The following is a 12,487-nucleotide window of genomic DNA, read 5'->3' on the forward strand; positions in this document are numbered from 1 at the left end:
CTGATGAATACCCATAGACTCGTTTTTAAGATCCCTTTGTAATTTTTTTCAGTTGTCTTTCTAAATATACATTGATTTTGCTGCATCATTGAAAGCTAGTCACAGACATTGTGATCTTTAGTGTTTTGTTTTTTTTTTTCCCAGTGTCAAGAATTGAACCCAGGGCTTTTGTACTAAGTAAAATCCTCAGGTCTTTTTACTTACTTTTATCATTGTTTTTTTGTTTTTTGTTTTTGTTGTCTCACTAAGTCTCCCAGGCTGGGCTTGAATTTGGACTCCTGAATCAGCCTCCCATCACATATCTAACACTGTCCTAATAGGAATGTTCTATGCAACAGGACCTTTTATCACAGCTAAAACATGAGCAACTCCAAATTTTTTTTTCTGTAACTATATGTAAAAGAAGTTTGGTAAGGATTTCCCCAAATTTAACAATTCAAAAAAATGTACATTGCATTACTATCAATGGTCTTCCATAAGACATTATTCTGAATCGTCTACACTGCAAAACCATCCTTAAGAGCTCTGTTGAAGCACAGACTGGATTTTTTTTTTTTTTTTTGGTCTTTTTTCATTTTTATCGGTACCAGGGATTGAACTCACAACTGCCTGCTTGTAAGGTAGGCGCTTATGCCGCTGAGCTAAATCCCCAGCCCCTAATTTTTAAAAATTCTATTACCATCTTAGAAAATGATACATTAAACCAACATTCGAAGAGGTGCTCAAAGATACATAGTTTAAAAACATTCAAAAGCAAATTATTATTGAAACATTAGGCAGTTAAATAGTAGAATGGGTATTTACATTTTTCCCTCTGCAAGTAGTAATGAATTTTTAAACTATTGTGATTTATTTTCTCATTTTAAGTATTTACTTTCATACCCATTTTAAAAATTCTTTTTCTTAATGAGACATCCCAAACTGTACTACCTTGAGGCCTACCCTTTGCTATGTGTTTGATCTGAAAGAGGCTGTCAGATAATATTTTTGTTTTTGCTGGGCCAGGCATGGATTTTGCCTCTGTCGATTGGGCAAAAGGCAAATGTTTGCATCTTCTGAGATCCTCTCTTCGGGTCAAGTGAGCTGGCAGAATACCTCCAACTGTGTCATTAGCAGCCTCAGGCAAGAGCTTTTCCTCAATAAACAATGCTGTGAACTATAATCCAACATCTTGTCTTGTTAGAACATTGCTTTCTGTGCTGCCCGACTTGGGCAACTCCAGATCTTACATAGAGCTTATATCCAGTTTCACCAGTTTACAAACTTTTATAGCTTGCTTATTGGCAGTACTACAGAGCCTTCATACTGAGTTAAATTAGCAGTCTCTTTCTATTTTCATTGATTGATTAATTGATTGACAGCCTAAATAGCTAAGTTACCCAGGCTGGCCCTAAACTTGTGGCCCTCTTGCCTCAGGCTACCTGAGTGCTGGGATTACAGGTGTTCATCACCCTGTCCAACTTGATTTAATTCTTGATCCAAGATGAAAAAAAAGTTCATATATTACCTTCAGTTTTCCCCTTTAACTCTTATTTTCAACAGACTGTTTGCGTTCTGTTTACTTGTCACAACTTTGTTTTGTTGAAGCATCTGATTAGTCTGGTTGTCTTGAATGAATGGTGTCCTACAATCTAGATCTGTCATTTCCTCACAATTAGATTTCTGAGAAGTGAATCACAAGCATCTAGCCCTACCTACATCTACACTGCCCTATCAGAAAGCATATAATATTCGATGGACCCATTATTGATGATATGCTATATATAGAGAGATCATGAGTTCAAAGCATCTTTGTCTTTTGAAAGTTTTAGAGGTAGCTCTGATACCTAGCTACAGTTGCAAACCAAAAGCTTAGGCCTACGCATAGAGTTGTCTTTAATATGTTACTTTGAAAAGATCTTAAACTTTACATACTCTTGTCCCCCGCTCTGTCTACCCCAGAGGGGATAGGTTTCAGAATTCCTGAGTCTGAAGGCCTCATTGTGGAAACAAGTGATTGTGAGGGCCAGTGAGACCCTGGGAAGAAAACAGCTTTCTAAACATCACACTGGTGTGTGTCTGGGCCTCGGGCTGAACAGGCCCTGCAGGACACTAAGCACTGAGCAGAGGCTCTGCTCCCCTCTGCTCTTCCTCTGAAATCCTGCGGGAGCTAGACTGATGCCCCAGCCACTGTGCACTGAAACATCAAGCCCAGGGCTTCCCGAGTTCATCCCTGCGGTGCTTCACCTGGCATGGAAGCTTGGCGAAAGGTGCTGCATGTGTGAAAGCATCCAGACTAGAAACAGCAGTGATCCCAGCGCTTTGGCCACACAGGCAAGATACGAATTCTCACCAGCGGGGGTTACTGATCATCTAGGTTGAGAAGAGCTCCTCTGGGACCACTGAGTCAACACCAAACACCTTAAGACCTGGGAACATTGAAGCAGGTTTTTTTTTTTTTTTTTTTGTCTTTTTGAGACAGTGTCTCTCTATGCAGTTCAGACTGGCCTGGAGCTCACTTTGTAGCGTAGGATGGTTTCAAACTCCCAATGGTCCTCCTGCCTCAGCTTCCCGAGTGCTGGGATTCTAGGCATGAGCCACCACACCCAGCTACTGAAGCAGTTCTATGAGTAGAATTGTTTGCTGGCACTGCATTAAGTAAAGGCTGCCCAGCCTAGCAGAGTGCATGCTGTGCTCTGTGACCTGCCTGGGTCTGCTGACCTAATGAACCTCCCCACCTACCCCCAGCCTCCCAGGCCAAGTGCCGCAATGTGCAGTGTGTGCTGTAGCTTCATGTGACGGGACCATGGGAAGGGGGAAGCATTAGTTAGAAGGTCACAGAGCAGCACGAGGAGGTGCCCTTCAGCGCAGGTAAGAAAACAACTGCTGGCAGCCACCTCAAGCAAGTTGAGAAACTAACTTTATTTAAGAACTGCCAGAGTCAGTACATAGCTACCATTATAAGAAGTACAAGAGCAAAATCAGGCCAGTGAGGTGGCTCCCTCTGAACAGAATCCTTCGTCAGTGATCTGCAAAGGCTTAGCTTTTGCCACACCCTGAGCTCTGAGCTGTGCAGGTCTCCGTGTGGGTGGTGAGCTGGCATCTTGGGCTGTGATAGGATGGGTCCCATCGAAGGACACAAAATGCCTTAGGCCTCTGAGGCTCCCAGGACTGTGGGCAAAGCCATCTGACCCTTCTTATTCCTCTTTAGTTGTCCTTATACCCTGCCTTCCCAAAGCCTGTGGCCATACATATGAGTCTGTGGGGCACCTGCACCCCAGCAGAGGCCTGTTTCTGCAGAACTTTTGAAGTCCCTTTGGAAAATACCCTCTCATCCCTCTTAGTCCTCTTTGACCCAGGTTCAGCCAAGCTAGGGAAATGGCAGCACACCTGTGCTGGTGACAGATGTGAGGGTACTGCTGTCCCCTCTAAGAGACAGGACCCCCACTGGCAGTCTCAGTTCGACAGAGGGAAGAGAAGGGAGAGTCAGACATCCTCAGCCCCCTTAGCTTTCTGGCTCTTGCCCTGAGTCAGATGGATGGCTCTTGGGACTGCCCAGGGGCAGTGCCCACTGGGGAAGGCACTGGGTGGTAACCCCAATCCCTGGGGTGAGCCTTCCCCCTTATGGCTTCCTCTAAGGTGCAGGGACCATAGCAGATGGCTTCTCCAAGATTTCCTGTGTTCAACACTCAATTCTAAGAATCTCCCCCCACTCACTTCACAACTTCATGTGGTCCAGACCCTGAAGGTGCCTAGACAAGAGACCTGTGAACTCATTCCAGGGTCTCATTGCAGAAGCTTTCCCTGGTATCTAATTCCTGGCTCTCATATTATCAAATAAAGATAGGTCTCCTCCCCTGCCCCTATGGCCTGCCACTTCCTGGCACCATGTGTGTTAGTCCTGCTGTGAATGAAAGTAGAAACAACCTGGAAGGCCTGGAGACTCCTGGAGAGAGTTGTCCTGCCCTACACCACAAGAACACAATAGCCAATCTTGGAGTAGCACCAGTGTGTACAGATGGGCACTGGTCTCCCTGGCCCCTGAACCAGTGCCTGCTAGCTGACTGTCCCATCTTCCGGCATTCAATGGCCAGTTGGCTCTTGGGCAGAGTACTCATCTGTGGTTTTCTCCCTTGTTGCCGCCTCTGGGGCTTGGTAGGGAGAATCTGGGACTGAGTCATGACTCCAGGAACAGGGGCTGAACCTCCCTCAGCTGTCCCAGCCCATCTCAGCAGAGAAGACAAATCAGTAGACCCTCAGGCAGGAAGAGACACTGAGACGCCATAAAGTTTGCTCCTTCAAGCAAGCACATGTACAAACCACCCCAGCAAGATGTTTTGCAAGCGTGCATGTCAAGTCACCTACTGTCTTATCAAACCTATCTGGATCTTGGGCTGCAGGATCATCTGCCTTTAGTAGAGCTCTACATTCCCAAACAAATTCTACCTGCACAATGGTCAGTTTCTTGCTTTAAATGTGTACCCTGGGTCTCCCAGCAGATCCACCTTCCTCTTCCTCATGGACCTCATTAGAAGGAGGTACTTGGCTGTAGCTTTTCAAGCAAGCTTAGGTCCTGTGCCAAGCCAGATCCTCCCCCAGTCCGGCAGCTAGATACCTGTGCCCTGCCTGGCTGCGAAGCTGGAGTGAGGAGAGAATCACAGAATTTAGAAGCTTTCTTTCTTTCACTGTCCCCTTTCTGATAGCTGGGCACAAGTCAGATCCCAGGCAGCGGGGGACAGAGAGATGCTAGGCTGTCTGGAGTCCCTGCAAGGGAGAATGGCCAGAAACCTAACCCTGGCACCTCATATTGGGGTGGAGTGTGGGTAGGGAGCCCAGGGAGGGTGGGGTTGGGAGTAGAGGGAAAGGTATGTGAGCTTACATTTTTAAAAAATTGTGGTGGGTGAACATCAACATAAACCTGCCCAAGAAAATGCAGCAGGGTTTAGAAGTTTAAAAACCATAACAAAATAGAGCTCTAACTGTAAACTACAAGACAGGCTCAGGGTGCCTTATGGGGCAGATGCCCTTCCAGATGCCTGTTCCATTGCTCCCCGAACACCAGTAGCCTGCTGTCACAGTGCAGGCTTTGGGGATTCTGGTTGTACTGTCACTGTGGCCTCCATCTGGGTACTCTGTCCTTGCTTTAGCCTCTTTCTGCAGCAAGAGCGAGGGAGTTCACAGCACAGCATTTTGAGTTCCCACCAGAGGCTAGGCCTAGAAGGCAGAGAGTGCCTGGATGTCTCCAGGAATCTGCTGCACTAGAAGCTGGCTGGGCCAGGCTGATAGGCTCGGTCACCAAGCTTAAACCCAAGAGGATGCTCATGCCCCTGTGACCTCAGCCGTCTTCCCAGCCATGCTGAGGCCATGTCGGCTCTGCCTCCTTCCTCTGCCTACACACAGCCTTGAACAGCCAGCTAGGAGATGGTTCTTCCCCCAGCCATGCCGCTTATAGGCCGTGTGATCTGGAGGAGTCCCTGACCCTCGGTGGCCCTCCATTTCATCATCTGTGACATGCAGGCTGTGGACCTTTATTAGCCCCAGTGGTCTTCTGACTGGCAGTGCACCCTGAGAAGGTAGGCTGTCCCTTTATTAACCCCTTTTCTTCTGGGAATGCGGAAGAGTAGTTCAGGTAGTCTGGGTCTCGTCAGGTGATCCGGAGAACTCCTGGGAGCAGGGAGGCCTGTGTTGTTCTTTGCCCTCTCAGGAGCCTCCCTACCTCAGGATGAGGAAGGACAGTGTGTGTTGCACGGTGGCCAGCAGCTGGGCCTGCAGGTGGGGGAGGTGGAGGCAGAGCTGGAGGAAGGAGGGTGCTATGCAGGATGGATCTTGGTGGGAGGCTCCCCAAGACAAGCCCTTTAGTCACCCAGCCACCTGAAGTGGCTCTGTCACCCTTGGGGTAACAGGGTTGGGTTGGCAGTGTTGGCTGGGAGGGCAGTGTCACCTGGATGGTGACCAAGCCTCAGGCCTGGGCAGGTGCCCCTTTCTACCAGGGGTCCCAGCCTCTCAACACTTTGCAGCTCCCACCTGCAGCAGCCTGGAGTCTTATCCCCTTACCCCAAAGAATCTTGGCCTCCTGACTGTGGGCATCAGAGCCCTGGATCTTAATCACCAGGGCAGGCAGGGCTGCTCGCTGTCATGGATGGCAATGACAGGTCCCATCATGCTGCTCCCTGGGGAACCAGCAGAAGCTATGGTCCCAGGGTTTGCCCTCTCCTTAGTGGAGGGATATTGATACTTTGTCCTGCTTCTTTAGCCTGGTCCTCGTCTCAGGACTCTACTGTCAGGTGGCAGAGCCACATGTGGTCTCAGAGTACCATTTCCACTGATTTGAAGAGGCATATTACAACCCCTTTGCCCAATAGGCCTGTTCCTTCCATCCAGGACCCCAAGGGGCCCAGGCATTGGGCTGAGCATCATCATGGAAGTCACTGCCCAGTGCCTCAATTTAAAGAAAATATCCTTGCGTGGTCCTGTCCTGTGGCAGAATATGAAATATCCTGCTTCCAACAAAAGGGTACTATTTAAAGCAGGCGTTTCAAACCCCTTCTCTACACAGCATTGGGCCATCTTGGCATCAGGAAGGGGCCAGGGCCAGCTGGCTGTGTCCATGGGAGGGGGATGTCTGGCTGCGGTGCAGAGGGAGGGGTTCTGAGATCAGAGCTCCAGGTAGCCTATGAAGATGAACATCACCACGGAGTGGGAGAAGATGGTATTGGGATGTGGGGCCGGGCAGCCTGCTGCGTTCTCCACCATCATGCTTGTGCCTGAAACCAGCAGCAGGAATGGGGGGCTGAGTCAGTTGCAGCCTGGTGCCATCCCAGCCCTGCCCTCAAGACAGGATCCATACCTTTCCTAAGACTAGACACCAGGTGCCAGCCTAGGAGCATGGAGGCACCCCTCAACTTTACGCCTACAGCATTGGCTAGGGCCTAGCCTGGTCTGCAAGTCTCAAACTGAACCCAACTCAAGAGGTGGCCTCACTTTCCTGGCCCACAAGGAGATAGGGAAAAGGTCAGTAGGATGGGTAAGTCTGGGTCAGCACACTACTTTGGTTCCTGCTTGCCTTCTTTCCCTTTGGGCTGGAATTGTCTTGGGTGGCCTGGTTGCACACTCATACCCCTGGGATAAGGCTGGGAAGAGTCAGCACCTCCATTCCTCACGATGTGGACTTCTGCTGGGATCCCATCCCCTCCAGGCCCTGTGGTCCGAATCTGTACCAGAGCATGGCCAATGTCTTCCAGCGTGGGGATTTCTATCCAGTTCTTGCTGGTGAGGTGCAGCGTGGGAGTCGGGTGTAAGTCATTCTGGTACAGCATCTGTGGAGAGATGTTCCTTACAGCAGGGAGGGGCCTCCACCTTGCTTAGCTCTGATCCCTAGGAAGAGCTTACTAAGTTCTGGTCTTCACAGCCCTGCCCGCCACCCTTCCTTTGGTTTGGCAGACTCCTGACACTGAAAGGACTTGCCCCAGTCCATTAGTGCTCCCTCACTCCATTTTATCTTTCCACAGGGACCCCGTTATGGTTTCTGGATGTCCCCTCAAAGCCTCATGCAGTCATGGGCAGTGGGCTCTTCCAAGATGGCTGGATCTAAAGTTTGTGATTGATTCTCAATCTGATGCTGGGACTAAGGGTATGAGTGCTGCACCTGGGGTAGGCGGCCTGCATACAATACAAGGGACAGAATGAGGCTCATTTCCTCTTCATTCCTGTTGTTTTGGCCATGAACCATTGCCCCTCTGCCACGCCACCCTGCCTTGGAGCCAGAAAATTATAGATTGAAACCTCTACAAACTGTGAGCTAAATAAATGTTTCTCCTTTTAATTTTGGGTGTCAGGTATTTTGTCTTAGCAACAAGAAAAGTAACCAAGACATATGCCATCTGCCCATTTTTATAGTTTCTCCTCCAAGCCACCGTCTTCACTTTGGCCTCATGCAGATCCCTCTCTGAATTGCAGCTCTGCTGTCTCTCACCTTATAGCCAGTGACCGCAGACTCATTTCGCAGAGCGACCACAGGGTCCCACTGGATGGTGAGACTGGAGCTTGAGAAAGTCCAGGAGATGTTGCTGGGAGGTCGCCGAGGGGCTGCAAGGGAGGAAAGGTCGAGGAGCCTTCCACACCATTCCTTGGGCCCCCCTCCCCTTAGCCAGCCCTTCTTGAGCCTCTGCCTACAGCAGCTTCACTCAGAACATTCTGTCACCACTGCCTGGGAAAATCAAGCCCATGAAAACACAGAGCTGGAGGAGAGAGAGGCCATGAATTCTATCCCCCCCTTTTTTAGTCAGCTCATAGCCTTGCTTTTGCTCAGTCCAGAGCTGTGGGCTACAGCATGTGTCTCATCCTTGACCGAAGTGGGATCCTGGAGAACCCTCATCACCTCTCACACACAGACTCACGGGGCTTCATGGTGGTTGCATTGGTGGAAGGGCTGGCGGGCCCAGTGCCTGCCCGGTTGTAGGCCCGCACGGTCACATGGTACTTGGTGTTGGGTTGCAGACTGGTGACACAGGCAACAGTCTCCAGCCCTGCTGTCCTCACTCGGTCAGCAGCTGCTTCTTTGTCCCCAGCTTTCCAGTATCGGATCTGAGGGGGACAGAGGTGCCCTAAAGCCAGTGCCAAGGCTAGGTTCCAGCGCTGCCCTTCCCCCAGTCCCATTCAGTCCCTTTTTCTGTTCACTGGAGTCCTACGACTCCATCCTGGTTCTCAGAACCTGAATGCTAGAGCATGAGCACCCAGAGAGCTGGGCCACATGGGTGTGAGTCCCCAGGACTGGCAGTCTAGAAGGGCACCCAGTCTCAGAATATTGCACAAGACATGGGCAGGTGGGTGGATGATCAGGGTGGGCCCAGCCTCAGCCTAGTTGTGGCCTTCTGGAGCCCAGTGCATCACATTAATCAGGCTGGTGATGGAGGAGATTCTGCTATGGATATGAAATGCATATTTGCACTTGTAGGGTAGCACCCTCACCCCTAGTAAGCTTCTAATGACTGACCAATAAATGCAAACCTATTTTAATAGTAGTTGTAATACTAACACCTCTTCCAGATCAAGGCAGAGTTTGGAGTTATCTTTTCCCTGTGGTTGCGGAGCCGTACAAAGTCTGAGCTGATTCTGCTGCTGGGTATCTACACCTTTACTTGGAGACCCAACACCAAGTTCTCACTCAGGCAAGGATGCTCCTAGCTTTCCTCCTTTCCTGACCCAATCCGTGGCAGCTCTACAGTCAGGAGCGGGCACAGGGCTCAGGCCAGACCTGCTGGGCCTAGAGTTCCCCAGGAGCAGGCTGATCAGGGGTACACAGGATCGTGCTGTCTTCTGCACAGCCTGGAGATGCCAGGCTGGGTGGGCCCTGGCATGAAAGGAGCAGGCTGTGGCCCTTCCCAGGCCCACTTCTCCCAGGCCCCCTAGCTCCCAGCACTGTCTCTGCCAGGCATTTCCTTGCAGGCTGTCTGCACATCTGTCCTCCCTGGGGGTGTCAGCCAGGGAGTCCTCGAGACATCTGTGTCCATAGTGCTGCAGACTGGATGCACAGTTTGCCTGGGTGATTCCTGGAGGGATGACCAGGCCCCAACTTGTGCTCACCTCATATCCCAGGAGGATCCCATTCACGTCCTGTTGCACAGGTTCCCAAGTCACGTTCATCTCTGAAGATGAGACTCCCTTGGCCCAGACCTTGGCAGGGGCCACCCTGGGCTCTGGGGATCAATACAGAATGGGTTTGCATTCCCTGGGGCAGCCCTGTGTCTCACGTTGCCCCAGCCAGGACTGCACATGCTTAGAATTCAGGAGGAGAGCCCTGAGGGAAGACAAGGTAGCCCCAGAAGTGAGGCCACTGCTGCTCCTGCACAGAGTTGGTGCACATGTAGCACCCCCACCCTCCACCTCCGCAGACAAGTGGCTGGGCTCAAGAGTGGCCTGGATGCCCACCTTCCTCGGCAGAGTACACGATCGCCGTGAGGCTCTCAGGTCCATCCCCGCGCTGGTTGTAGCTGCGGATCTTGACCTCAAAGGGTGTGTAGGGCTGGATGCTCTCGTTGCTGTAGACGAAGTACTGGGCGTCGGCGCCAGGCACTCGGGCGGTCTGCCAGCCGCTGCTGCCCTGCCTGCGGAAGGACAGCAGGTAGCCGAAGCCGTCTCCATTCTGGTACTCCCGTGACATGGGCTGAGGGCAAGAGCGTGGCATGGGCGAGGGGTTGCAGGCACTTTCCCTGCCCATCCTCTGGCTCCACCCAACCTTTACGAAGAGGGGCAGCCCAGGATGCCTGTGCCCACTGTGGTTTCAGCCTAGCCTGCAGTGGATTCAGGGAGATTGCAGCAAAACAAAGGGGAAGGGGATACTTTAAGTGAGAGCGATGTGGTAGTACTTTCTGCACAATGATCAGATGGAGCACGAGTCGTGTAGGGAAGAGGAGGGAAACAAGGCAGGTCCCCCATGATGCGAAGGCACATTTCTGCTTCTGACCCTGCCAGCTTACAGTCCAATTGACGATGAGCTCTCCAGGGGCTCCACCTCCTCCGCTGAGTCCTGAGGGTGCCACTGAAGGGACTGTCAGGGGCCAAGGGACATAAATGTGGCTTGTTAGCGGAGAGCAGGCAAACAAAAGCCCTGAGCCTGTGGCTACAGAGCACCCCAGGGTGAGGCACTGGGCAGGTGCAACCTAGTTTTGCATGGACCTTGGGGTCAGACCTGAGATCATATCCCATCTCTGCCATTTACAAGCTGCGTCTCCTTGGTGGTATAACCTAACCTCTCCACAGCCTGCTTCTCCTCCCTGTAAGATGAAGATTATGCTTCTCTAAAGGCTGTCATGAGAATGAAGCTGACCGAGAGAACTGCGTACATACAGTAGGTGCTGCATAAATGATGGTTTTGTTGGCTTAAACTGAAACACTGAAACCAGCTCTAGTTTGCTTTGAACTATAGTTGACAGAAAAAACAAAACAAAACAAAACAACCCCACCCAAATAACAAAACAATAACCCCACTGCTTTTGGGCTCCCAGTGTGTTTAATTACTGTTTTTCTTTTTGAGGAAGATTTTATTTTCTAATTGTCTCTAGTATAAACAACTCTGTATTTCTGTATTAAAACAAGGGTATATTTTTCAGTTCCTGCAGCTTGGCAGAAAGTAGGTTGGCTGGGGCTCTAAATGTTCTTGCAGAAATGTTACTGGGTTCAGGTGATAACACCTTCGGGCCTTGTACTTTGCAAGAGTCACTTAAACTCGATGCCATTTGCCCCCGTGAGATGGGCATCATTAGCAGCCTCACCTGTGCTCATGATGTGTGGCCCAGCTAGACTTTAAAGCCCATCAGGGTTCCTGGGGTTCCTGGGATGCTAGAATAATGGAAGCCCCTTTTCTCCAAATTCTTCAGGGTCAAGGAGAGTGCCCTGTCTGAAATTTCCTACTTAGGAGAGGGATGAGTTTAAAATGTCCAGTGAATCCAGAAAGAGGCTGGAGGCCATCCTGGAGCATGGGGAAGCATGGCAGAGGGTGACATGAGGACCATGCCTCACATGTCCGTGCTGAGGCCTGGGCAGGCAGGAGCAGGCAGCAGGGTCTAACCCCTGGCTGTGGCCCTAGGCTTTCCGCTCTCACAGTCTGTGCCTGCTCCTCCTCCTGAGTCTCACCCCTATGTCCTGCCCGGCTCTGGTTTGGACAACCACATGACTTTCCTGATTATTCCTTCCCTTCTGCTCCAAAGAAGCCTTCTAAACAAGGGTGTGGAGACTCTAGCCACCTCCTCAGGTCCTCCCCACCCCTTCTAGTAACTGAATTCTGTTTGTCTAGAAGGAGACCTCCCCATTTCCCAGGGTCCTGCATTCAAGTCTATGCTCTGCTAGTGTGAGCCTTCCATTTTCCAAATTTTGTTTTTTCCAGTTTTAAACAATTAAACTTAAAAGATGATTCACTCCAGCTGCCACACTGGCTCATTTTTAAATGACAGATTTGCCCCAGGTGGTTCATCCATGCATTGGCACCTGCCCCAACCAGGTGCCCTTTCCTGACTGCTTCGTTGGGACCCAAGGCCTGGCAAACAGGGCTGGGACTTCACAGTGGTTGCTCCCTTGAAGTCCCTTGTACCCGAGGCCAGGGTCTCTGCCTGCTGAGAGCTCTATAATGGACTCTCAGACCCCTGACCTGCTTCCTTGGTCCGGATTCTGCTGGAGGGCCCACTGGGCTCGCCGGTACCCAGGATGTTGCTGGCTAAGACCCGGAACTCGTAGTCCATCCAGGGTGTGAGGCCCAGCACCTGGGCAGTCTCGGCGTTGCCCTCAATGTTGGCAGGATCTGTAAGGCACGGGGCATCACAGGGCAGCATGCATTTATTCTTCTGCCTGTAGCTGGCAGGCATTGCTGGAAACTCCTCTTGGTACCCAGCCCTTGCTGTGGAGTGGGCCATCTACTAAACACTCAGCACCTCTTTCAGAAATGATTGAGAAATGAGTAAACACCACTGCCTTGGTGCCCAAGCCAATGCTGTGCGCACCCCACACCCCTGACTCT

The 12,487-nt window shown here is 50.9% G+C and overlaps 1 protein-coding gene across 3 annotated transcripts in view; it reads right to left on the reverse strand.

The window, feature by feature from the left end:
* Positions 1-2,881: 2,881 nt before the first annotated feature.
* Positions 2,882-12,487, reverse strand: part of Cntn2 (contactin 2) — a 30,713-nt gene continuing 21,107 nt past the window's right edge. For 2 of the 3 annotated variants that reach the window (XM_063240023.1, XM_005005876.3), the window contains exons 16-23: positions 12,122-12,271; positions 10,455-10,525; positions 9,907-10,141; positions 9,562-9,674; positions 8,376-8,562; positions 7,952-8,064; positions 7,097-7,295; positions 2,882-6,743 (exon numbers count right to left, since the gene is read on the reverse strand). In XM_063240023.1, coding sequence (XP_063096093.1) covers positions 6,634-6,743; positions 7,097-7,295; positions 7,952-8,064; positions 8,376-8,562; positions 9,562-9,674; positions 9,907-10,141; positions 10,455-10,525; positions 12,122-12,271 — 1,178 coding nt within the window. In that variant the 3' untranslated portion in view covers positions 2,882-6,633. The remainder of the gene's footprint in view (positions 6,744-7,096; positions 7,296-7,951; positions 8,065-8,375; positions 8,563-9,561; positions 9,675-9,906; positions 10,142-10,454; positions 10,526-12,121; positions 12,272-12,487) is intronic. The other variant, XM_003474797.4, reaches the window with a different exon arrangement.

Source organism: Cavia porcellus, unplaced genomic scaffold, assembly GCF_034190915.1.
Source record: "Cavia porcellus strain 051 isolate PalLab524CR breed Dunkin Hartley unplaced genomic scaffold, mCavPor4.1 scaffold_29, whole genome shotgun sequence".
NCBI classification, from domain to species: Eukaryota; Metazoa; Chordata; class Mammalia; order Rodentia; family Caviidae; genus Cavia; species Cavia porcellus.